Genomic DNA, 25,839 nt, shown 5'->3' with positions numbered 1-25,839 from the left:
ACACACACACACACACACACACACACACACACACACACACACACACACGCAGTGAGAGGATGCTCCTGGGTCACGCTTACCTTGACTTGCTCATTGGAGGTTACAGCGCAGAAAACAATCTCTGTGAATCCTTGGGATGGGAACATTCGGAAACAGATACCACCAATAACACGGCCGTCTTTAATTAAAGCAAGGGTTTTGTGTTTCCTGAAAGAATAAGATTATGTCAAAGTTTTACTTCTCTTGGTTATACAAATATACTGTTTGGGGTGTTCCTCATGAACCAGCCAGAAAAAGCAGGGGGTTGTTTCTTCTTGATTTTTCCACGGAAACCTCCTCCATCTCGCCAGACCATTCTTTACTGTGGACTTTTAGAGCAAGCTTGCCTGCCGGAGATGGCACCAGAGCTTCCATGGGGACAAAGGCCAGCCACCTAAGGAGGCTCTGAGGTTACAAATAAAGAACAGAGCGGGTCTTCCCTGGTGGCGCAGTGGTTGGGAGTCTGCCTGCAGATGCAGGGGACACGGGTTCGTGCCCTGGTCCGGGAAGATCCCACATGCCGCGGAGCGGCTGGGCCCGTGAGCCATGGCCGCTGGGCCTGCGCGTCCAGAGCCTGTGCTCCGCAACGGGAGAGCCGCCGCAGTAAGAGGCCCGCGTACCGCAAAAAAAAAAAAAAAAAGAACAGAGCGTGTGGGGAGGTGCTGACTGGTGCTGCAACAGGGCCACCCCTGATGCCCACGGACCCACAGTGGGAGTCCAGAGGGAGAACACAAAGGCAGGGACAAACATGGTATGTGTTTCTGAAGAGTTTGGTCTCACTCAAAAACAGCACGGAAACAACGTGAAAAGAAAACCAAATCCACAGGTACAATTTGCTAAAACCTGCATTCCAGAATCCTATCAGGCCTTCTGTCTAAGACGTCACTCTGAATAGTCCCATGCATGGATCACAATGCACACAGGCTACTGGGTTCCATGTGTTAAAATACATTCAAGTAGGGAAGTTTACTTTTTTGTTTTATTATTATTTTTTTTAATGTAATGGATTGTCAAAGTTAACCTGTCTAATACCCCAGTAATCTTCTCAGGGCTTACAGACCCTGGCAACAATGGTACCTAGTTAAGATACCAAAATCAAGAATATTCTGACTGTGAAAAAAGTGGGACGCCTTCTTAGTGTTTATATATTCCTTCATTGCTATAATGAATGACGCACAGGATGGTCACCAGCAACTTAAAATATAAAGCCTCATTAACAAAAAATTGACGAACTGTTGAAAAATTAATCTTAATGCCTTTAGCCATGGCAATTATCGTGATGCCACTCTGTATCCACAGTGTGACGAGAGGCAGCAGGACTCGGTGGGTGACTACAGCTATCTGAGTAGTTCCTCTTTCATTTAAAAGGGAAAAAAGGAGACACGTGATCCCTGGTGATCCAATGGTTCAGACTCGGCGCTTCCACTGCAAGGGGCACAGGTTCAATCCCTGGTCGGGGAACAAAGATCGCATGTGCCATGTGGCGTGGCCAAAATATTTTAAAAAAAAGAAAGAAAGAAGAGGGAAAAAAGGGAGAAGAAAGAGCAGAGCACAACTTACGGGTCAAAGACAAGCCGTGTGATGTACTCCTTTGGCATCCGGGGCAGCTGATGGGAAAACACATTCTGCAGCCCCACCAGCCAAATCAGTATCTTCTTGTTGGGCTTCTGGTTCAGGGAATTGCCCACGACGTGAAATTCAATCACGCCCCTGCGCTCCTCCAGCCTTGCCGCTTCGTCTCTGGCTGAGTGTGCTGACAAAAAATTGGTCTGGGACGTAGGAGACAGGAAAACATTACACAGAGAGCTCTTCTCTTAAGACAGGAGGGATAGGACATAGCAATGCCTCTCTTCTGTGTTCTCATAAGACACACATTTGTGGATTTTCAGGGTCCCAACCAACACACACAAGTTATGAAAACAAAATAGGTAGGTAGAGCATCTGGAGGGACCAGAGTATTCTACGTGTACACGGAGGTTTGGTGTAGATCAGGAGTCCCCAAACTTTCTGTAAAGGGCCACCAGGGAGCTCATATTTTAGATCTGCAAGTCATAAGGCCTCTGTGGCAACTGGCCAACACTGTTGTAGGGCGAAAGCTGCTGCAGACAACACATAAATGACTGGGTGAAGCAGAATTCCAATAGAACTTTACTTAAGAGGGGGGAAGGCAGACTGGATCTGGCCTGAGGGCTACAGTTTGCCAGTCCCTGGTTTTTAGGAACTCCATCTGGCTGAGCATTATAGCACCCTCGGGATGACAGATCCCAGTACAGGCCCAATAGTGGCAGTCTTATTTATACTGTCAGCACCTCTTCTTGGAAGATGGTTTTCTTTGCACGGGAGTCTCCGTTGACCACGCTCAACCACAGCTCACAGCACAACCTTGTGCCAGCACTCAGTGGGGTGCAGGTCAGTGTTCAAACAACAGCTCCCCATGGGAGAAAAGCCCATTGACGGCATATGCTCATTTCACTGGTCTATGGTATTGCCCAGGTGCCCGGATGCCACTGTCATCAGTTTCAAGCTACCAACGTATTTAACAACCAGCACACAAAATTCCTGAAAATGTTAACAGTTGCCTTGCGCACACCAGTACAAGTCAACTCCAGGACACTACTAAAGACACCCAACACATCCTGAAATGTGTGACTACATCCACATTTTATAGTTGAAAAAAAACTAAGCTAGACTAATCCATGAAGTTACTAAATCCCCAGAAGACAAGTACACAAAAGGTACTACAGTCATAAGTCCCCAGGTCTGGATATCTAGAAGGAAATGGAAAGAACAATTTTATAAGAAGATCTCTCTCTTAACAACATTCTGGTTCTCTGAATTATCTCACTACCATGAAATAAACCTCTAAGGAAACATGACACATTAAAAATGGATATTTTGATCTAGCAGAGCCATAGTAAAAAAATTTTTAAAGATGTTTTGCAAAATAATATCCGAGGCATTTCTTCATTTTCTGGAAGCTGTCAGAAACGTCTTAAACTGCTTTGCCCCTGGATAGGACACAATGAGACTGACAGCAGTACTTTTACCAGAATTGCTTTACTTGAATCTAATCATGGGTAAACAGACAAATCCAGGTAGAGGGACATTATGCAAAACCAGTGACCAGGACTCTGCAACAACAGTGCTGCCACAAAAGATCAAAAGAGGGCTGGGGAACTGTTCTAGAATAAAGGAGACTAAAGAGGTGAAGAGGGGAAGTCCCTGGTGGTCTGGTGGTTAAGACTCCATGCTTCCACTGCCGGGGGCACAGGTTCAATCCCTGGTCAGGGAACTAAGATCCCGGAAGCCACACAGCGTGACCAAAAAAAAAAAAAAAAAAGAGGTGAAGAGATAAGAACTAAATGCAGTGCGTGATCCCTGACTGATCTTCCAACAACAGCAGCAAATGTTATAATGGACAGAATTTGGATATACAGGAAATTTGGATATGGGCTGTATATTAGGCCAACGGTCTAATATAACTTTGTCTAAGCAAACTTTTCTATAAAGGGCCAGGGGACAACTATCTTAGGCTTTGCAGTCAGTCTTCCCCTATCTTAATAATTCAGATCTGCTTTTGTAATGCAAGGCAGACACAGACAATACACTTCAATTAAACTTTATTTACAAAACCAGCAAGTGGGTTGGATTTGGCCCGCAGGCTGTAGCCTGCCAACCCATACGTTAGATAATATTGTAACCTAGCTAAATTTGCTGGAGGTAGTAACTGCACTGAGGTAATGTGAATGAACAGTCTCAGTCTTAGGAGATACATGCAAATATAGTTAGGGGTGAAGTGTTATGACATCTGTATTGAATTCTGAAATGGTTCCTAATGCTTCACAGGATAGAGAGCACGACAGAGGGAAAGTAAATGAGGCATGTTAACAATTGGTGAATCTAAATAAAGAGTCTCTGGATCTTTATCATGGAGTTTTTTGCAACATTTATGAGGGTTTAAATTTTTCAAGATAAAAAGTTGAAGGAGAAATGCCTTCAACTGCGTGAGATTGTGTTTTCCCGTGATCTGACAGTCATCAAGGGGAATCAGCTCTCCATCAGCTTTTCTTGCCTTTCCGACCCTGACCACCAGGCAAAATACAAACCAGGGTAGCGTGACATGCTCTCTCTTGGCAATACCATCCCCATTCCCAACAGCTGGAGTGGCCCGGAGAGTAGAAGGGGTCCACCAGCTGGCTACCTAGGTTCACCCTGCTGACCTCTGGCCCAAGCATCGCTGCAGGGTCCGTGATGGTGGACATGACCTCGTGGATTAATTCCAGTGGAATATCGCCCATCACTCGGGGTTTCTTGGCCTCCTCCAAAACATGAGAGTCATTCATTTTCCTCTTTTCTCCTTGAAGATCAAAATAAAAGGGTAAACGATGGGTTATTTTGACCACAAAGCACATGCCAACCAATCCAACTAATTTTCTAATAACACTGACAGGTGTGGACGTCAACCCTCCATGTACCAGGGGAGGGGCACAGTGGAAGGCAGGAGAGAGAAGGGAGGAGGTCTCACAGTAACTGCCAACCGTAGATCTATTCTAAATAGTTTCTATTTTCCATGATAATTTTTAACTTGATATATGAGTTATTAAAGCATGTGTCTCTTCATTTGCATATTAAGGGGTGAGTCTAGTTATCACTTTGTGGTCAGAGAACATGGTCCATATGATACCAAAGGTCAAAATTTTTCGAAACTTGCTTTATGGACTAAGACTTGACCAATTATTTGTAGATTAAGTGTCTTCTTGGAAAGAATGTGCATTTTTCCGATTTTGAGTGCTCTCTACACATATGTTAGATTAATCTTGTTGATCGTGTTTGCAGGGCTTCTGTCCTTACTGACAGTTTTGTCTGCTTGATCTATGAATGAATCAGAGATGTTTCTTCCAGACTTCAACTGTTGGTTGGTTTGAAGTGATTATTTCTCTTTGCAGTTCCGTTAATTCTCCCTCTTCATATATGTTTGCATGTATGTATGTATAGATATACGTGGTCATATGCATGTCATGTATATATGTCTATATATTTGAAATATACTCATGAACTGGTTTTTTTTGTTGTTGTTGTTGTTTTATTTTTGCGGTACACGGGCCTCTCACTGCTGTGGCCTCTCCCGTTGCGGAGCACAGGCTCCGGACACGCAGGCTCAGCGGCCATGGCTCACGGGCCCAGCCGCTCCGCGGCATGTGGGATCTTCCCGGACCGGGGCACGAACCCGTGTCCCCTGCATCGGCAGGCGGACTCTCAACCACCAGGGAAGCCCATGAACTGTTTTATTTTCCTGGTGAATTTAATTTTTTCATCACAAAATGACCCTCACTATCTCTCACAATGCTTTTTTGCCTTAAAATGATGCCTCACAAAGTGAGTAGGGCCACTGGCCTTTGAAGTAGGTATACTCTCAACATGTTACATGCTGGGAAAGGCCAGGCGAAGGCAAGGAGAACTCTCTCCCACCTTCCTCCTTAGATTACATGGTGGCTTTCTGTCCCTTCTGTTATCATGTTTGGTTTTTCTTTCTTTCTTTTTTTTCCTTCTGTCATAATGCATTTATTTTTACAATTAAATTTTTTTAATTTTTAGATGTTCAAATCTAATTTATTCCTCAGGTGAAAATCCCACTAAGCACGTTCCATATAGCATTCCCGTCAACTTTAGCTAAAAAGGAGCACAGCAATGTCAAGTATCTCGTCTATACAAGATGCTTCTCCACATATTATATGTTACTTACTAAACAGTTTTGGTTGAGTTCTTGTTTTCATAACTCTTTACTTGTTGTGATTGGAGGTGAGTGAGAATATTTTCAGTCATTTGACCAAGAAGCCTTCAAATTCCAAGATTCCCCAAGATTAACATTGTGAACTATTTATTTTGGAGCTGAGGCTTATACCCAATATGCCCCCAACTTGATAGATTGCTAACAGTGATGTGATAAGAAAGCATCTTAGGCTGCATCCAAGTTCACTGGCAAAGAGTTTCCAGATTAATTAGTGATGTCTCCCTTGGACGTGGGAGAGACAATGGTGGCACCAATGCTAAATGCTTAGTACTTCACTCAAAATCCTCTTCTCTCCCCCTTTTATGTCATTTCTTTAACGTCAAACTTTGGTCATGCCCAAGATTTGTCTGAGGTCAAGCCTGTGGACAGAAATGCAACCTTCAAAACATCCTGTAACTGTGAAATGCCTTTAGGATTAAGAGATGTTTTTGCCCACATGGCAGATTACATTCAAGGCCAAATTCTTTCCCCTCCTGTATCCATGCTCTGCCATGTGATTTTGCAGTTCTTCCTATAAAAGGGGTAGGGTACATTTCCCCACCCCTTTACTCTTGAGTTTGACCATATGATTAGCTTTAGATGACAAAATGAGGCAGGTGTGATGGGGTACCAGTTCCGAGCTTAGGCTTCTAGAAAGTGTATTTCTTCTTGCTTTCTGCTGCTTCTGCCACCATAATAAGAACATATTCTGCCCCAAGGGAAGGTGAAGAAACCCAGTGGTCCTAGAAGGAGGATGAGAAATATGCAAGCCCAGCCTGAAGGAGACTAGCCGAGATTAGCCACCTCCCAGGCAACACACAGGATGAGTGAGCTATGATAATAAAAGATTGCAGTTTAAAGACTCTGAATTTTGAGTGGGTTTGTTACACAGCAATAACTAACCAATACAGCTCAAAGTGAGTTCCAACCATTGAGATCCTGGACATGTACAATCTGTTCGAAGTCTACTTTTGGCACTCATCAGATAATAAAGCTTCTAGGGCAAATCGCAGTCCTCTATGATGCCCTCAAAGAGCTTACCTGGGTTTGCCTCAAGCCCCGAAGCACCTTTACAGGAAGGACTGTTGCTCCCTCCATTCTGTTGCTCAAGGGAAGCTGAGTTTGAATTGAAGGTAACTGTCCCGGCCACAGGAGGTGGATTGATAACTGCTCCCAGGAAAAGGAAAAGAAGGTATTAAATGACTTCTTTCTTAGGCAATAAGGAACCAAGTGCACATGACACCATCCCATTCCTGCCCATCACCCCAAAGAAGTCATCTTTAAAATAAAAACTATGGGGTCAATGTGAGCATGGTAAGAAAGACAGGGTTGGATTATAACCCATCGGATAGAATAAAGATATCCGAGTCCAAATTGATAAAATCATAAATAAATAAGTGGGGAGAAGGTGAAACTCTTCGTACAGGAGAATGCCAACAAATAAGAAGGGAATGATGGAAGTTGGCAGGGGCTGGGGAAAGCAGCCAGTATATAATAATTGATTCAGGGAAGAATCATCTGTACAGTCTAAATCCTGTGAATATAATTTTTTTTATATTTATTTTTATTTATTTTTGGCTGCGCTGGGTCTTCGTTGCTGTGCTCGGGCTTTCTCTAGTTGTGGCAAGTGGGGGCTACTCTTCGTTGCAGTGCATGGGCTTCTCATTGCGGTGGCTTCTCTTGTTGTGCAGCATGGGCTCTAGGTGCGCGGGCTTCAGTAGTTGTGGCACGTGGGCTCAGTAGTTGTGGCTCGCGGGCTCCAGAGCACAGGCTCAGTAGTTGTGGTGCACGGGCTTAGTTGCTCCACGGCATGTGGGATCTTCCCCGACCAGGGCTCAAACCCGCGTTCCCTGCATTGGCAGGGGATTCTTAACCACTGCACCACCAGGGAAGTCCCAATGAATATAATTTTGATAAAGACAGGATAGTCTCAAAGTATCTCACCACAAAAGTACTTTTGTTCTTTTTATTACAAAAGGAGAAATGGTAACACTACAGTGGAGAAACCTCATAAAGCCCACCCTAAGCCAGTGATCAAACTGCACACCAGCAATAATGGGAGAGGTCAACGTTACGTGCCTCGCGATGTGACACAAAAATTGCCATAAACCACATCACTGAGATGAGGGGCAAAATGGAAAATAGCACATAGATTAGATAATAATATTGCATCAAGGTTAAAATCCCTTACTTTGATAACTATACCGCGGTTAAATAAGAAAACGTCCTTGCTCTTAAGAGATACCCACTGAAGTCGGTAAAGGGGCATGACGTTTGTAACTTTCAAATAGTTTAGAAGACACAAAACATACATATATGCACACATATTTATGGGGCGAGGCAGAGACAGAGAAACAGGAGAAATGATAAAGCAAGTATGGCAAATGTTAACAATTAAACAAAGAACATACAGCACACAGGACTGTTTTGTCCTAGTTTCGTAACTTTTCTGTAAGTTCGAGAGTATTTCCAAACAAAACCTTTTTGTTTTGCCTTTTTTCAAAAAAGCCATCATAGGAAGTAGGACGTTGTCTGCTAGTGTGATTGCTGATCCGTAGCTGATGAGACGAGACTGATGAGGGACACGGACATTCTCAGTGCAGACAGATGCCCAGAGAGCACATCCATCTTGGTGTCAAGGCAGCCACAGTGTGGTTTACGGGGGACTTTCCCCGTAGCCAAGAGTGATGGAGTAAGTAAACCGAGCCACGGAGAGACAATGGACCCATAGCAATCCTAACTGAACAGCAATTGGTATGTAAAGAATCAGAATATACTGATTTACAATGTTGTGTTAGTTTCAGGTGTACAGCAAAGTGAATCAGTTATACATCTACATATTCCCACTCTTTTTTAGATCCTTTTCCCATATAGGTCATTACGATAAACATTTTTTTAAAATAAAACATAGGTGAGGAAACCACCACCCCTAGAAGAAAAGGAAAAAAACGGGGGATCAGAATATACTAAAGCACCAGGCTGTATGGCTCTCCTCCCAGCAAACAAGCCTTCTGAATTTCTAAGTACACTGGAGCGATTCTACACAAAGGGGAAGCTCTGGTGATTCAGAAGACATCTGAGTACCTTGCAAAAGTTCAGAGCCATCATTATGAATGTCATTTATCACAGTTGCATAGATGTGCAGACATGCCAATTAAGTAGGTGATTACACTTTTCTTTTGCCCCAGAGAACACACTGCAATTACAGCAGAAAAGGAGAAGACAGCCTGCTTCCGACGGCAGCAGGTAATACTGACAATCCAGCTGAACTGGGTGACAACCTGAGACACAGAGATGAATCTGAAATTCCCAGAGGGTCAGAGACGTCCCGCCTTCTCCATCTTGTGTGATGACAGACAACACAATGGAAGTGGGACAGACTGGGAGGCATCTTGAGCAGGTGAGGGTCAAGGGAAGTCTTCACCCAGAGAGGAATCCTCTCCAGAAGTCCCTCCAGAAAAGAACTAAGATGACCCTGACAAATAGCTCTGGTGTCCCTGGCCCATGTTCTTCACTCGTTCCTTCCACATGCGCTCGCCTGCACATTTGCAAAGCACACTGGGGCCATGCAGAGCAGCGGTTAGAGCTCTGGCTCTTAACACAGGGCAAGGGACAGGAATTAGACCCAGCGTGAAGCCCAGTCCCATCACTCACGAGCTCTGCTTTTGGGCAACTTGTTGCTCCTCTCTGAGCTCTCATTTCTCATCCACATAAAGGGGATAATCACACCAACTTCTCATGGTTTGTGCTAAGGCTCAAAGACAGGAAGCAAACCTCAGGGCAAGCACTTACTGGAAGTATCAGCTATTCTCATGGCAAAACTGGGTCTCTGACCATGCAGCAGTCACACTCATAGGAGACAGAGACGTACAGAGAAAAGGGGGCGAGGGTAGCATGAGGTGAGTGCTGTGTGACTCAGACTGCTGCACATCAGGTCACCTGAGGAGTTTTTAAAGTCTCGATGTCCAGGCCACGTCCTTGGCCACGTCCAGGCCGTGCCCTTGGCCAGTTGCATCACACCCTCTTGGGACGGGCCTCAGAGATCAGTAGTATTTTTTTTTTTTTACTTAAAATAAATCATTTTGTTTTATTTATAGCTATTCTCAGTATCTAAACCAGTGCCATAAATATTGTAGAAAATCAGGAGATAATTGTGGGAAAGAAGGAAATTATTTTCAAACATACAGAAGCATCTACTGGCAAAAACTGATAGAAGCAATTCCTAACTATTTATTGAAACAAGAATCTCTATATGGCATATTTTACTGAGTCACTAAGAGTCAGGCTATAAATTTAGGTGGTTTCTAAACTTTTTGTTTTATTCTTCTGAATTTTTAATATATTTTCTTCCCTTCCTTGACAGCATCCCAAATTAATAAAGTTCTATAATTAATCATACCATAAATAAATAACACTATTCGAAACCAGTAGTATTTTACATCACATGGGTGATGCCACGGTGCAGCCAAGTTAAACAACCGGCGATAGGACATTATCAAGCTTCCACGAACATTCGGAAGAAAGGAGATCCAGCCCTTACTAGAAGGCATGGGGAGAATTAGGAAAGAGTTTGTGGGAGAGATGCCATTTGAAAGTTAGGTAAGATAAAGATAGAGATGAAGTGAACAACATGGGGACAGAGAGAGAAAAACAGAACACATGCCCAGGTGCTACACAGAGCATGTCCAGGAAATGCTGACGCTCAGGTCTGGAGTTCTGTCCATGCACAGAAAAGCCCCAGAGCGCTACAGGTTTTGAACCAGAGAAACATGAAATTATATTCTATGACCTAAGGTGAAAAAACAGCACAAAAGATGTTTCTGGTAACAAGAAGCCAAGCAAAGATGGTTTGATCCAAACCAAAATACCTCATTCCCTTAGTACTCTGCTTGGAAGGATTTAATTATATGCATCCAAACTTGGGGTCTAGATGAAAAAAAAATGTTTTAATCACCTTCTCAAATGCAGTATGCTGAGTGAAAGAAGCCAGTCAGAACGCTAGGATTCCACTCATACGGCATTCTAGAAAAGGCAAAACTACAGGGACAAAAAACAAATCAGTGGTTGCCGAAGCTGGGGGTTAGAGCACCGAATGGACTACAGAAGGGGTACAAGGGAATTTTCTGGGGTGATGCAGTTGTCCTATATATTTTTTTTTCTATATTCTGATGGTAGTGGTAGTTACACAACTAACTATGTGTGTTTGCCAACATTCACAGAACCACATACTAAAAAGGTTGCCTTTCACTGTATGTATTCAATTTTTAAAATTGGGGGGTGGGGGAATGGCGAGAATAAAATTACCCTTTGCTGGAGGCAATACTTAAGAGCCCCCGTATGACACATTGAACTAGATCTACTAAAAACTCAACATCAAAATTCTGCATTCTATCTTTCCCCAAGGCCACATACAAATTACTGCTTTGGCATCTCTTGCCAAACTTCTCCAAATTTTCCGAGCATCCAAGGCAGGAATTCAGACCCTCTTTCTAGGGTCAGTGTGACTCCAGAAGTTACACATCTTCCTTCCTCACAAAATGCTCGCTGAGGCCACTGGCTGACCCGAGGCAATGCCAGCTGACGCCCTGACCCGACTTCACGTCCTGAGACTCACCATCCTACCATTATCCATGAGAGCAACTTGATGCCCAAACCAGACCCCACAGATTCAGAAACCAGACGGAGACATGATTCCTGGGCATATGTGGCCATTGACCGAGACTGTAAGTGTCTTCAAAAAGATCCAGCATTGACTGCAGACCTGAGCCGCCTGGGTTTAAACCTCCCGTACAGCTGTGGGGCGCAGGCTGAGCAAACTCCCATAGCAGGCACAGCAGCTGTTGTTATTTTAACTGTTTGGTTTGCACCTGCTCTCCTCACCAACAGAGATGTAGACGCAAGATTTGCCAGAGCTTTTACTTTTTTTTTGCTGGTGCTAGTCTTCAATTCTTGATGAAAAACACAAATAAATGCAGAGTGAACTGTAACGAACACTTCCTGGCTGTTTTTTGATTTATGCAAAAAAAAATATTTTTTTTACCTGTTTGGATTCCTAGCTGGCTGGTTCTGGAAGAAGCTGAGAGAAAATCCTGATCCCAGATGGGAGAGTTTTGACTATAAACTTCTTCTTCTAACATGGACAGAAACCTAGGCACAAGAGTAAAGGCAAGCATGAGATCAAAACTAATGCATTACTAGAGGGACAAAAGCCCTGACCACCCACGGCAATCACATGAACACCAGCATCCCATCTTCAATTTAGAAATATGCTAGTCAAGGGGCTTCCCTGGTGGTGCAGTGGTTGAGAGTCCGCCTGCCAATGCAGGGGACATGGGTTCATGCCCCGGTCCGGGAGGATCCCACATGCCGCGTAGCAGCTGGGCCCGTGAGCCATGGCCACTGAGCCTGCGTGTCCAGAGCCTGTGCTCCGCAACAGGAGAGGCCACAACAGTGAAAGGCCTGTGTACCGCAAAAAAAAAAAAAAAAAAAAGAAATATGCTAGTCAATTATGACTCAAGTGATGATTTAGTTGGGCAGCCCTGGTATATTCTAATAACAGAATGCATTTCTACAGATGTATTCCCTTTGGGCTCTGCATAGATAGATACGAGCTAGACTACACAGAGCATTACATCAGTGGAAATGGATTCCACCCAGCCCCCCTCAGGGAATCTCAGAACCAGATTCCAGCCCTCCACAGAGCGGTCACTGTCACTGTCATTTCCATCACAAAAGCCGCTATAGTATTTACGGAATCCTTGCCATGTGCCTGCACTGTCCTAAGAACTTTTTTTTTTTTTAATTAATCTTTATCGGAGTATAGTTGCTTTACAATGTTATGTTAGTTTCTACTGTACAGCAAAATGAATCAGCTATACATATACATATATCCCCTCTTTTTTGGATTTCCTTCCCATTTAGGTCACCACAGTGCATTAAGTAGAGTTCCCTGTGCTACACAGTATGTTCTCATTAGTTACCTATTTTATACATAATATCAATAGTGTATATGTGTCAATCCCAATCTCCCAATTCCTCCCACCAGCCCCCCTTTTCCCCCTTGGTATCCATACATTTGTTCTCTACTTCTGTGTCTCTATTTCTGCTTTGCAAATAAGATCATCTATACCATTTTTCTAGATTCCACATATATGCGTTAATATACAGTATTTTGTTTTACTCTTTCTGACTTACTTCACTCAGTATGACACTCTGTAGGTCCATCCATGACTCTAGAAATGACCCAATTTCGTTCCTTTTTATGGCTGAGTAATATTCCATTGGATATATGTACCACATCTCCTTTATCCATTCCTCTGTTGATGGACATTTAGGTTGTTTCCATGTCCTGGCTATTGTAAACAGTACTGCTATGAACATTGGGGTGCATGTGTCTTTTTGAATTATGGTTTTCTCTGGGTAAGAACTTCTTATTGAATCTTCACATCAACCCAACGAGTTACGTATTTTATTTTTATTTATCACACACATACATAGCTCTTACTATAGGATAGACACTGCTCTAAGTAGTTGGTGTATATTAACTCATTTGATCTTCCTAACAACCCTATGAGATAGGATCCATTATTGTACCCATTTTACAGATGGAAAAACTTAGGGCACAGAGAGGCTCAATAACTGGTACAAAGTCCCACAACCAGTAAATTGCAGGGCCAAGATCAGAACGTGTGATTAATTACTACGTTATATTTCCTGTCGTGTTATAAACAAACAGATCTCAAGTTTTGGGGGCCCACAGAAATCACCCGAATACCTTGGTAAGAGTATAGATACCCAAACCCCACCTAAGCTTACTGAATCGGAGTCTGGGAGAATGGTCTGGGCAACTGATTTTTGATAAGTACCTTGGACAGTTCTTATGTGCCCCAAAATAGAAGAACTATGATGAAAATACCAACACAAATCTATACTTCTAGTACTGGAATGTCTTCCTGAAAGCCTCTTTTTAAGGCACATTAATTCTCATGGAGGGGTACAGAATAATGACTAAGAGCTTGGGTTCTAAAATCCAATTACCAAGCTCACCACTTATTATTTGTGTGACCTTGGAACAAGTTCTTAACTTTCCTCTTCCTTGGTTCCACTTTTATAAAATGGAAATATCAACAGTAACTCCTGCAGAAGATGGTAGTGAGGAGCACACTTAATGTCATGCTTCAAATGGTGATGGCCCCTTAGGAAGTGCTCATTCATTCACTCAACAAACACTGAATGCCCACCACATGCCAGGTGCTGGAGGGTAGAGGGAACACAACCTCGTCTTGCCCTCAAGAAGTTTACACTGCAATGATGTAATAAAGGTTAGCTAGTATATATGTCTACTATCCTGTCTCTGAAATTTTGAAATCCAAAAGCCCTTAAAAAAAGTATTTTCCCTAATCCATTTGGCAACAAGACATACGTAAGACTACTTACAGTCTTTATAAATGGATTTGCTTTGGGGGACCTGCCCCCACCCCTAAAGCTATGATAATGTATAGCCCATGTGTTATGTTACCTTTATAAAGGTGTCAAGTTACGTTAAAACTTGCACTGAGAAACAGACCAAGTATGGACAACTGATCAAGGACCTACATTAACATCATCATCAACATCATCACAATTACCGAAAGTGCCACTAGTTCTTCTCACTAATCAAATCCGGCAAGACTTTAGAAGGTCTCGGGGTGGGAGAGGTTGCGTTTTTGGAAGTGAAGACAGGTGGGGAAAGGTCCTGAGGGTCTTCTGACTTGCTGTTCATACTCAGAAGATTTAAGAATAAGGTACCATTTGCGTGAACATCTACCTGCACTCAGTTGTGTAATTCATGGTTTACAGAAACGACATGAGTCGCCTTTTGCCAAGCAAGCCACCATTAACTTATGCTTTAAAACACTTTAGTATGTTTCTTATCTAACACAGAAAGACTGACAGCAACAGGAGGTAAAATCCTTACTAAGGTCACATTCTGACCTTGCTGACAAGACGGAAGGTTCTCGATGCATTTCCCCCTTTTGCTAAGCAGACTCTGCCTTCACCTCACACAGCCCTCAAGATTTCCCCAACTGCCCTTTATCACAGAAGTAAATTTCCTTTCCTTTTCCAGGCTCCTTCTTTATCAGTAATTACATAATGGGAACACTTCACAAAGCCCTAAAGAGACTCACCAAAGAAGAATGCCATTAATAATTTAGGAAAATAATCATGTGTGTGTTATATTATATATATATACACATACATATATTTAGTTGTTTCAATAAAATAAAGAACAGGCTCATCTAATGCTATGAGAAAACTCTTGTTTTATATACAGAGGATACAAAACTATATGTAGAATAAAAGAACGCAGTACACGGAGAAAAAACTGAAATATCTAAAAGCACAAGAAGTATATCACAGTGGTAGGGTTATAGTGGTCTTTTGCTTCTTTGTTCCCTGTGCATCAAATTTTCATCAACATGTCCATTTATCACTTTTAGAATGAAATGCAGTTACTGAAGTTTTTAAAAACCACCATGTAAATAGGTGGATGGGGGTGGCGTCGGGGAAAGGCACACGTTAAAGCCAAGCAGAAGAAGCGGCAACATATGAAGAGCAGGAAGATAAGGATGTAAGCTCTGAAGATGCATCTGAGAAGCACGGCGACCTCACCAGGTGTGAGAAGCAGTCTGCAGCCCTCCCCTTGAGCTGGTGCCCAAGATGCAAATGGCACCTCCGGCTTCGGTATGAGATTCTGCCGCCAAACCTGCAGGTACAAATCCCTAACAGCCTCAAATGTTGTCAGATTCAATGAAAAGGGATTTAAAAGGAGAAGTGGGTGGTGCTTTTACCCTACCATTAGGAACAGAGGTAAAAAGAAAGCAACACTGATTTCTCAGCGGAACAGCATAAGCATGGCAGAACTATGGGCTGAACGAACATAACACTATAATTAGCAAGTACCTGCAAGAAGCAAACTGAGTTTGCTATGGGGGAGAAAAAATTGCTACTATGCAAGGTAATTAAAATTTCTCTTTAAGCACCACAAAAGGTGTGAGAGGGGAGGGGAGAGGGGTCCTCTTTGTCCCTTGGCTTAGAGACGGAACGACTACTATAATCTGAACGCATGAAATGCTACTTATGTGGCAAATGTAATAGAGAAATAAGAAAACTGCTTTAATCTCTATGGAAAGAAGCTTAGAACAGTTAAAAGGCAGCCACTGAAATACATGAGCTTGCCCAGAGTTCATTACCCATTGAGGGGCAACATTCAAACTGCAGTTTAAGTGCTTCTGAACCTTCCTCCCTGGAGGATACCAAAGGGTCCATGTCCTGCCTCAGTCTCGTGTGCTGGTTGCCTTCAGGAAATACTGAAAATCAGGTGGCTAGGACTTATGTTCAAATATTGGACGTTCAGCTAAAGCTCATTAGAATTATCCTCTACCTAATGTTTGAGATTCGTGTTAAACTGCTCAGGCTCAGTGGCCATGGCTCACGGGCCCCGCCGCTCCGCGGCATGTGGGACTTCCCGGACCGGGGCACGAACCTGTGGCCCCTGCATCGGCAGGCGGACTCTCAACCACTGCGCCACCAGGGAAGCCCTGGGCCTCACTTATTTTTAAAAATTAAAACTATCATCTTTCCTGAGATACAAACTGGGTAAACCAGAAATAGTAATAATAATAAAAATCCAGTTTCTCAGATAAAACAGGATTTCATCAATCTTTGCTCAAAGACTATAATGGCTCCTCTCTGAAACTCTGCTATCTCGCAGTTCTCCATGGCAGAACTCTATCAGACCTAGAATGCCTTTTCAAATGGTACCTTCCACCCCTGCAGACCGGTGCTTCCAGGCAGAACGAACTGCCTCCTTCCTGTCTTGCTGTCACTGCTCCATGGCAAGCCATCACCTGCACCCCCAGCCTCTCACCAGCACCCAGCCTCTTAGCTTAAATGTTGGGTTCTTCGCACTGAAAATTCATTTCCAAGGCCAATGGTGTGGCACTGCAACTTCCTATCCCTTTGACACGCTGCATGTATTTGAAAAACATTTAAATGGCTATTCACGCGTTGGAGTTCTGGCAGGTGTGAGAAGCAAGGTGTACAAGAACATGCACATTCCACAAGAAACTGAGTACACAGGAACAAGGATCATTCTGAAGGAGGCCTCTCTATTCCCGGCCGGCCCCGCTCTTGGGGTCTAGTTCACTCTAGCTGAGACGGGACTGATCCGCCAATCTTAGCAAGGGCTGGATGGGACTTCCCTGGAGGTCCAGTGGTTAAGACTCCGTGCTTCCAAGGCAAGGGGCGCAGGTTCAATCCCTGGTCAGGGAACTAAGATCCCACATGCCGCATGGTGGGCCAAAAAATTTAAAAAAAGGAAATGGCTGGAGACGTGGGACGGAAGAAACAGCCACCTGACTTCTCCTGCACCACTTCTGGGAAGATGGAAATGGCTTCTGCACCACCTTTCCCACCCCCCACTAGCATCCTGGCAGCTGAATATACAAAACAAAGCATTCCCCCCCACCCCCACGCCCCATGAGACTCAGGTGGGATGAGGCGAGGCTAAGGGACCAGTCGTACAGAGTCAAGCTCATCTCAGATGGGCTGGAAAGTACCCATGGAGGCTCCCAGAGGGAGCTGAGAAAGATGGGGTCCCTCTTTCCTACCCCTCCTGATTGTGTCACTGAGGCAGGCTTTGCTGTGTATCCATCAGTCTTAAGCCCTTGCATCAAAGACCCACAAGAGCACTCCCTTACTTTGGGAAATGGGTGAGGATTAGAGTCCGTTTCTCCAGTGGCAGTTTGTCTTTTTCCTGCCTCGCCTGTTCCAGGAGCTGTCGTCTCATCACGGTGAAGACAGAGCGGAGCAAGGTTCTCCCGAACACCTGGGCAGTCTCGTACCGAGGCAGACTGTCACAGAACTGGGGCACGTTGCAGTAACACAGCCACCTGCAACCAGAGGAGAGCACGCCATCAGTATCCCTTAAGCCCCAGACCATGTGGAACACCCAAGGACGGCTACTCTGTATCATCAACCTCAGCAGGAGAAGCCAGGTCTGCAGTGACAAGCAGAAGTATCACCACCAGCTAGTAAAACGTGGGAATTCGGTGAGCTCACCCTGCCATAGCCACTTGGGCCCAATTCTACTAGAGTCATTCCATTCTGCAGCATCCTTTAAACAGGAGGAGGAATTAAAGGGGAAACCGAGGAAGTTCCTTTTGCAGAAGAATCAGAACTCCCCCATCTAATCCTCTAAGTAAAATTTAAGGCTTCTTTAAAATGCCTACGCAGCATTCACATACCTCCACAGCTTTGGTGGGAAGATAAAGATCTTCAAGACTGTTCAAAACTCAGTCAAAACGCAGGAAGTAATGAGCTTCCACCATCTGTTGCTTAGGTACATTTTCAATGACTCAGACTCAAAGTCAAAAATGCATTTCAGCATTGCACAGGGCTGGAGGAGTTCCCAGAGGGAAACCAGGGCTTTCCTGAAACCTGATCACAGTTCTGGGGCACACGGGCTATGCAGAGCATATGATTTAGAAAGCTCGTTCAGCCAAGAGAAGCTAAAAAATCAGTGTCCACCCACAATGGACCCACCTTCTACAGGGTCACCCGGAGATGCAAGCCCTGAAATTCCCAGCAACATGGGCACACAGTGGGGCGCAGAGGGCAGCAGAGACCAGGGTCAAGGGTTGAGGCTTCACTGCCCAGGTCCCGCTCCCTGGTAGCAGACCCAAACATCCTCTTCCAGGACAGGACTGCTTTCCCCAAATAAAACCCCTCTCCTCCCTGTGTGCCTTCCTGATCTTGTTTAAGATGGGGGGCCGTGCTCCAATGCGCCCAAACTGCTGAAGGACGCCCCAATGAACTGTCAGCCCCTCAATAAAGAGTGGAACAATATTCACTTATGCTTCTTGACTTATTTTTTATCTTATTCTGTATTACTTCTTAGTTCTCCTGTGTATGGGGTGGGACTGTTTCATATATGGGGAAGAAACCTTTCATTAGTGTTAGTTCATCTACCTAGATTCAAAATTAACCTTAAAACCCTGCTACTATTTCTGTTCTCCTCTCAACTTTTCTGTTCTAATAATTCACACCCAAATGTCATTTTATGACACAATACCCAGACGGGCATCTTAAGGGCTGCACTGTATCTTGTCAAGTAGGAAGCAGCGACCTTGGGAGCAGAAAGAGCTAGGAGGTTCATTGATTTTGTAATCCATAAGGCACTTCACATAGAAATGCATCACCTTCGGAGCCAATCTTTGCTGGAAGTTAGCCTGTGGCCACTAAATGAAGTTAAAATATTTGGAGTCGAAGGGAGGCCAGCTCCCAGGGAACTAATTATGAAACTACAAATGTAATCACAAACCATAATCATCAGTTCAATTTCATGAGGCTTAGGCTATCGTAAGATTGTCTGTAAATGTTAATAATATTAAAAGTATGTCCAATCTGCTGCAATGGAAGATATATAAGGATTTAAGGATTTAGACCAGTACTGTCCAATAAAGCCTCTATGATGATGAGACTGTTGTATACCTGTGCTGATACAGTAGCCACCAGCCACGTGTAACTACTCAGCACTTGTACAAATGAAGAGCTTAATTTTTTTTTCTTCTTTTTTTTTTTTTAATTGAAGTACAGTTGGGTTACAATATTATATTAGTTTCAGATAAACAGCAAAGTGATTCAGTTTTATATATACACATATATGTGTATATACATACATGTGAATATATAATTCTTCTTCAGATTCTTTTCCCTTATACGTTATCACAAAATATTGAACATAGTTCCCTGTGCTATACAGTAGGACTTTGTTATTTATCTATTTTATATATAGTAGTGTGTATATGTTAATCCCAAACTCCTAATTTATCCCTCCCACTCCATTCCCCTTTGGTAACCATAAGTTTGTTTTCTTGAAGAGCTTAATTTTTTTTTTAATAAATTTATTTAATTTTGGGCTGTGTTGGGTCTTTGTTGCTGTGCGTGGGCTTTCTCTAGTTGCGGCGAGAGGGGGCTACTCTTTGTTGTGGTGTGCGGGCTTCTCATTGCAGTGGCTTCTCTTGTTGCGGAGCACGGGCTCTAGACACGCAGGCTTCAATAGTTGTGGCACACAGGCTCAGTAGTTGTGGCTTGCGGGCTCTAGAGCGCAGGCTCAGTAGTTGTGGCGCATGGGCTTAGTTGCTCCACGGCATGTGGGATCTTCCCAGACCAGGGCTCAAACCCTGTGTCCCCTGCATTGGTAGGAGGATTATTAACCACTGCGCCACCAGGGAAGTCCCGAAGAGCTTCATTTTTAATGTTACTTAATTTTAATCAACTTAACATTTACTTTCAACCAACAAGGGCCTACTGTAGAGCACAGGGAACTAGCCTATGATAAACCATAATGGAAAAGAATCTGAAAAAGAATAGATTTATATATATCAGTATATCTGAATCACTCTGCTGTACACCTGAAACTAACACACCATTGTAAATCAACTATACTGAAATTTAAAAATACATAAAGGAAAAAATAAAAATAAAATAAATAAAATTTACTTTCAAATGGAAACGCTGTGAAATATTTTTCCATTAAACAAAACTTTACTGTTTTGGTAGAACCTCATTTATCTTTAACCACTTAAAATTTAGTGAATGAATTAAAATGTGCTTTAAGTATAAAACACACACTGGACTTGGAAGACTTAGTACCAAAAATACAAAAGTAAAATACATCATTAATAATTGTTCATATTGATCCCATGGTGAAGTGATAATATTTTTATATACTGGGTGAATAAAACATTATTAAAATTAATGTCCTGTGGTTATTTTTTTTCATGTAGCTACGAGGAAATGTTAAATCACATATGCGGCTCACTTTTGTGGATCCTATTATATCCTATTTGGCAGTGCTGATTTTGTGTCTAAAAGAGCATTTCCATCTATAGGGGTCACAGATGTCGCAGACCCTACTTAAAGACAGATGCTCTTTCTGCTATGGCAATGATAGGTTATAAATACTATCATAAATTCATAAAATGTCCCAAAGTGCTTAATAGGTCATTCACTCTCCCCAGAGTAGAGGAAGGCAGCATAGATTATTATCTAGTAAAAATTTTCAAATAATAGGTTGCCATTCATTTCCTCTGAGAATCATTTTTATAGACCTCAGTTTACACTTTGTAGTTTAGTTTTGTTTTTACTTGCAAGACTAATCTTATTTTATAAATCTGTAAGGGCACAGTATGAAAACAGAAGATGAGTCAGCGTGTGGTGTTTCGGGGACTGCTCTAGTAAATGACACAGTCCAGGCGTGTGGTGAGACAGAAAGAAGGAAACGGGAATGAATGTCACTGCTCACACGCTCCCCCAAAGACTAACCTGGAGGAAAAGATTATACCTAAACGACTGGTTTCAGGTCTTCTCCGAAGAAGTGAAAGGACAGCTCAGGGATCTTTGTATGCCTTTGTGTGCCTAACGGTGACGGCATGGACGTGCAACTGACTGATGGTTCAAACAACTGTCTCTGACTTCTTAACGGCATCGTGGTGATTTGCAACCACTTTGCTTTCTTTAAAACATGAACAGAATTGGAGAACTTGACTGCAGAAGACCATGTCATCCTACCTACTTGCTGGACTGAAAATCCTAAGGTTTTCAGCAATTAAGTGACCTCTCCCAGTCCTCCCAAACTAAAGGCTAGTTACTTTTAGAAACCACACTAGAAGCTAGGTCTCCCGAGCGCCAATCCACTGTTCTTGCCACGCTCTGTGATAAATACTGCCCTAGATTTACACACCTAATTATGAATGCCCAGGAAGCATGGTGACAGGCTGTAACCTCGTACAGCAGTAGATATACAAAATCAATTTAGTTATATCTAACTTGCTCAGTATTCTTACAATGCCATCTCCCCAGTATAGGCATGACCTCTAATTTTGAGGTCTGCACAACTGAGAATGTAAGGCTAATTATTTGTCACTTTCCTTCAGCATATTCTGTTGGTCAGATGTATTGTAAGAAGTCGTATTCCTTTGACACTTTATTTTCCAGTTATTTCCTCGTGAAATTATATTAGCACACCATCATGGAATTCAAGGAATTTCAAAATATTTGTCCAGATTTTTTTCCAACACCACAGTGATTGCTGGGGGACATATAAAGGTATATTTAATATATACTTATATAAATTATTAAGGTTAAGTATATTAACATTAATATACCAGATATTTTTAACATATAAAATATTTACGCTTTTCCTTAAGTCAGAACAGAGAGGATAAGTAATTTAAGCAGTTCTCCTGTTCAGTCTGCATTTAATTTTTTATTGGCTAGATCCTCACAGGTTAGCTTTGTGAGGAACATAATCGTTTTCTGAGTCTATTCTCTTCCACAGAGAATCCTGTTTCTCCCCATTTTCATGCTGATGTGCACTCCACCAGTTTTCCGCCCCTCGGTCCTAATGGCTACAACTGCTGTAAATTACATGCTGAACCAACAGTCCAGCTCCTGAGGTTCACTGACACGCCACGTGGTGCCTGCAGCTGTAACAGGACCTATTTTGGAGAAGATGGTATCAGTGAGACACCATGCCGCAGCGGCGTGTGGTTTTTTAAATTCCCACGTGGTCGAAACAAGTCTCGCTTGTGATAATGTTCACAGGTTGTTCCTCTCTGCTTCCCTTTCTTCCTCATGGCATATCTACCTTCATTCCCTTATTTATTATTTACAGAGGCTCCTGATCTCCGTCCGGCCTAGAAATCGGCAGGTTGCAGGACAGGCTCACTCAAGCCCCTCGCTGCTTCCCTTCCCCACATCGGACTCCACCCTTCCGCCCTCGGCTGGGGCGAGGAGGCGGGGCCAGCCAGGACCCTGCGGCTGTCTCTCGGCGCCCTTTCTAAAGCGACCCTCAAATCGCTACCCTCTCATCCCACTGCACACACTCCAGCTGAAGAGTCGCGCGCTGGCGTTTTGGAGGGCGTGTGTTGGGGGGAAAGAATGAGTAGCATCTTCCCAGCGCCTGTGCTGTGCGCCAGACGCCAGGCACGGGCCACCTCAGGGGACACACAACAGCCATGGGACCGGGCAGAGGAAGAAACAGAAGGTCCAGGAGGCGAGGTGAGAGCCCTAACGTACACACAGAACTGGGGAGGGATGGAGCCATGGTTCAAACCCATCGCTCATTCCAGAACTCGACTTCTATTTTTTACGACTCCTTGAGTCTTCATAAGTGCCGCCCATTTCTTGGTAATTCCCAAGTGCTACACGGTATTTTTATTCTGTTTTCTAAAATACAGCATTAACTCCCGTGCTGCTTCACAATTAATTCTCCTTCTTGATGAAACAATTTTTCCTCTCTTAAGGGCGGCAAATATTGGGAATTCCCTGGCGGTCCAGTGGTTAGAACTCCGTGCTGCCACTGCAGGGGTCACGGGTTCAATCCCTGTTCAGGGAACTAAGATCCCACAAGCTGGCACGACCAAAGGAAAAAAACACAAAGACAGACAAAAAAATGACAAAAACAAAAAGAGAGGCAAATATTTTCAGGGGTTTGGCTTTGACAGATATTCAGCTTTGTCAGTCGTTCACAGATGGAGTTAAAAGACACATATTTTTGAGAATTCTATTATGTCAACTCATTATAAACAGGAGTAACGATGCTATAGGAACTACTGTTAATATAAAACTCTGAAATGAAGGTGTGAAAATGAAGACATAATTTACAAGGTTGATTTTGAAGAAATCTGTAAATCTTTACAATTATTAAGATAAAATACTTTATAACTCAAATTGTATATATTGTAAAAGGGGAGAAAAGAGGGAAAGGGGGTTTTACTCATGAAATCAGGTCAGTGATCAGAGAGAAAAGCTTATCTTCAACTACACCCATTCCTCTTTGTCACCCGCTGTTACAGAAAATAACCTGGGTACAAGTGGTCTTTACAAGCTGTCGAAAAACACTGCCTATTTTAAATCGGGGTTGGGGGGGACCCTGAAGCAAGCTTGATGTGCCTATAAAATATAAATGGGAAAAGTTATAAAAAAAGGTGAACAGAATGGATAATACAAGTCACTGTCTTACTTAAATAAAAATAAATGTAAGTCATTCTGCCTTTTAGGGCCCATGTTTATGACTCTTAAGTCAATTCTATTATTCTGCAAGTCATAAGTAATAAAAATAAATTCCCACTTTAGAAAAATGTGTAATTCTTGGATGTGTAATCCAAGGATATGTTTGATGTCCACCAATAGGGACATGATTAGGTAAATTACAGTACATCAATTCAACAGACTATAATACAACCAGTAAAACGTCTGAATGGGGGGCAAAAAGGATGCAAATTTTGTATTTTCTTTCATTCTAACAAATGTAAAATATCTGTTTAAAGGGACAGTGACTGTAAGACAATATATATAATGATACTATTTATACCATGCTGCTGGGACTATGGTGATCTTTCCTTCTTTAAAAAAAAATTTTAACACTATTATATTCACGGTCTTTGCTTATTTTTTTTAATGATGTCTCTATATAATAATTACAGAGTCAGTATAATTATCTAGATCAGCAGTGCTTGACAGAAATACCATGCAAGCCACACATGTAAATGTAAGCCACACGTTTAAATTTCCCAGTAAGTCACATTAAAAAAGTAAAAAGAAACAGGTGAAATTAACTTTAATATATTTTATTTAATTCAGTATTTCCAAAATATTACCATTTCAACCCGTAATCAATATAAAAATCTATTAAACTATTAATGAAATACTTAACATTCTTTTTTTGTACAGTCTTAGAAATCTCCATTCATGCCAGCCACACTTCAAGGGCTCAGTGACCACATGTGGCTGGCAACTATCGTATTAAAGAGTTCAGGTCTAGATGATTTGGATCCCTCACCCTCCAAAAACATCATGCTATGAATGAAGAGTAGGAATCTGGGGAGTTAAATTAGACGTTCTCTCTAACTGATGGGGTCCCGTGATAACTGGGCAACTCTCTGCTTGCAGAGGCAAGTAGCAGTGTTATGTCTGCAATATACTTTATGGGCCAAAGAAGAAGAACCGGCCGTCTGCTTACCTTGTATAGTTCTCCTTGTATCCAGAAATATCATCGTTGGGAGATCGCAGTCTTCGTTGAGATGGAGCCTCCAGATGCCAATAGTTGATGCGGTTCAGGAACATTTTTGCCAACTCAACTATTGTTTGCCTTTCTTTGGATGGCAGGTGACTAAATTTGTACTGTACAAAGTTATTCACACCCTTAAAAGGAGGAAAGGCAATTTATTCACGCAGCTGTGCAATCCTGAACACTCACATAGTCAGCCCCGTTGGTGGTCATTAGCAAAAGAAAAGACATTTCTCTATTCACAAAAACCTCTTCCTTTTCCCTCTTAGAAAACAGGAATGCCCAGAAGGAATCATGCCCCAGATCACAGTCTATAAAAAGTGACAAGACACAGAGGCTGTGAGTTGCAATTCTATGCCTGCTGCAATCATGACGTGCTAAAGAAAAATTCAAAATCACGGACCGAAAAAATCAAAACCCCATAAACAATAAAATATGGCTATTTTGCAGCATAACTCTTGCTGTACTGTCAACACAGTAGCTCACAAATAATGAGATTCTTGGATAAATATAATGTTTTTACATTCATAAAGTTTTAATTTTTGAACTAAACCACTAGAATTTGAACTTTTACTATCACTCTTTTGGTTTTAGTAAACCTACCAAAAGAAAATTCTTATTCAAAATTATGGCCTTTTAAAATAATCTGTGGATTTGTAGATTAATTTAATCTTTCTTCAGAACACTCCCATCTAATTTCATTTCAAATAAAGGAACAATGAATTCTTATTTCGTAGGGATTGAAGACAACATTTTTTTCTATGAAAAACTGACTGATAAAATACATTTATTTGTTTCTGATATCATGTCTTCTGTAATTATTCTCATCAAGAAATTCAGTCCAGAGTATCTGAGATTTACTTAGGCGAACAATGATGGGCCAAAAAATGGATACTGATGAGAAATCCTGACA

General features: G+C 42.5%; 1 protein-coding gene across 1 annotated transcript in view; it reads right to left on the bottom strand.

Annotated features, from left to right (window-relative positions):
• KAT2B (lysine acetyltransferase 2B) overlaps nt 1–25,839 on the bottom strand; it is a 70,215-nt gene that overhangs the window by 21,933 nt on the left and 22,443 nt on the right. The window contains exons 6-12 of the mRNA XM_024742029.1: nt 24,879–25,060; nt 17,551–17,742; nt 11,850–11,956; nt 6,851–6,976; nt 4,260–4,396; nt 1,600–1,808; nt 81–207 (exon numbers count right to left, since the gene is read on the bottom strand). Coding sequence (XP_024597797.1) covers nt 81–207; nt 1,600–1,808; nt 4,260–4,396; nt 6,851–6,976; nt 11,850–11,956; nt 17,551–17,742; nt 24,879–25,060 — 1,080 coding nt within the window. The remainder of the gene's footprint in view (nt 1–80; nt 208–1,599; nt 1,809–4,259; nt 4,397–6,850; nt 6,977–11,849; nt 11,957–17,550; nt 17,743–24,878; nt 25,061–25,839) is intronic.

This window comes from Neophocaena asiaeorientalis, unplaced genomic scaffold (assembly GCF_003031525.2).
Source record: "Neophocaena asiaeorientalis asiaeorientalis breed wild unplaced genomic scaffold, Neophocaena_asiaeorientalis_V1.1 scaffold154, whole genome shotgun sequence".
Taxonomy (NCBI): domain Eukaryota; kingdom Metazoa; phylum Chordata; class Mammalia; order Artiodactyla; family Phocoenidae; genus Neophocaena; species Neophocaena asiaeorientalis.
This window is presented reverse-complemented; position numbering and strand designations above follow the sequence as displayed.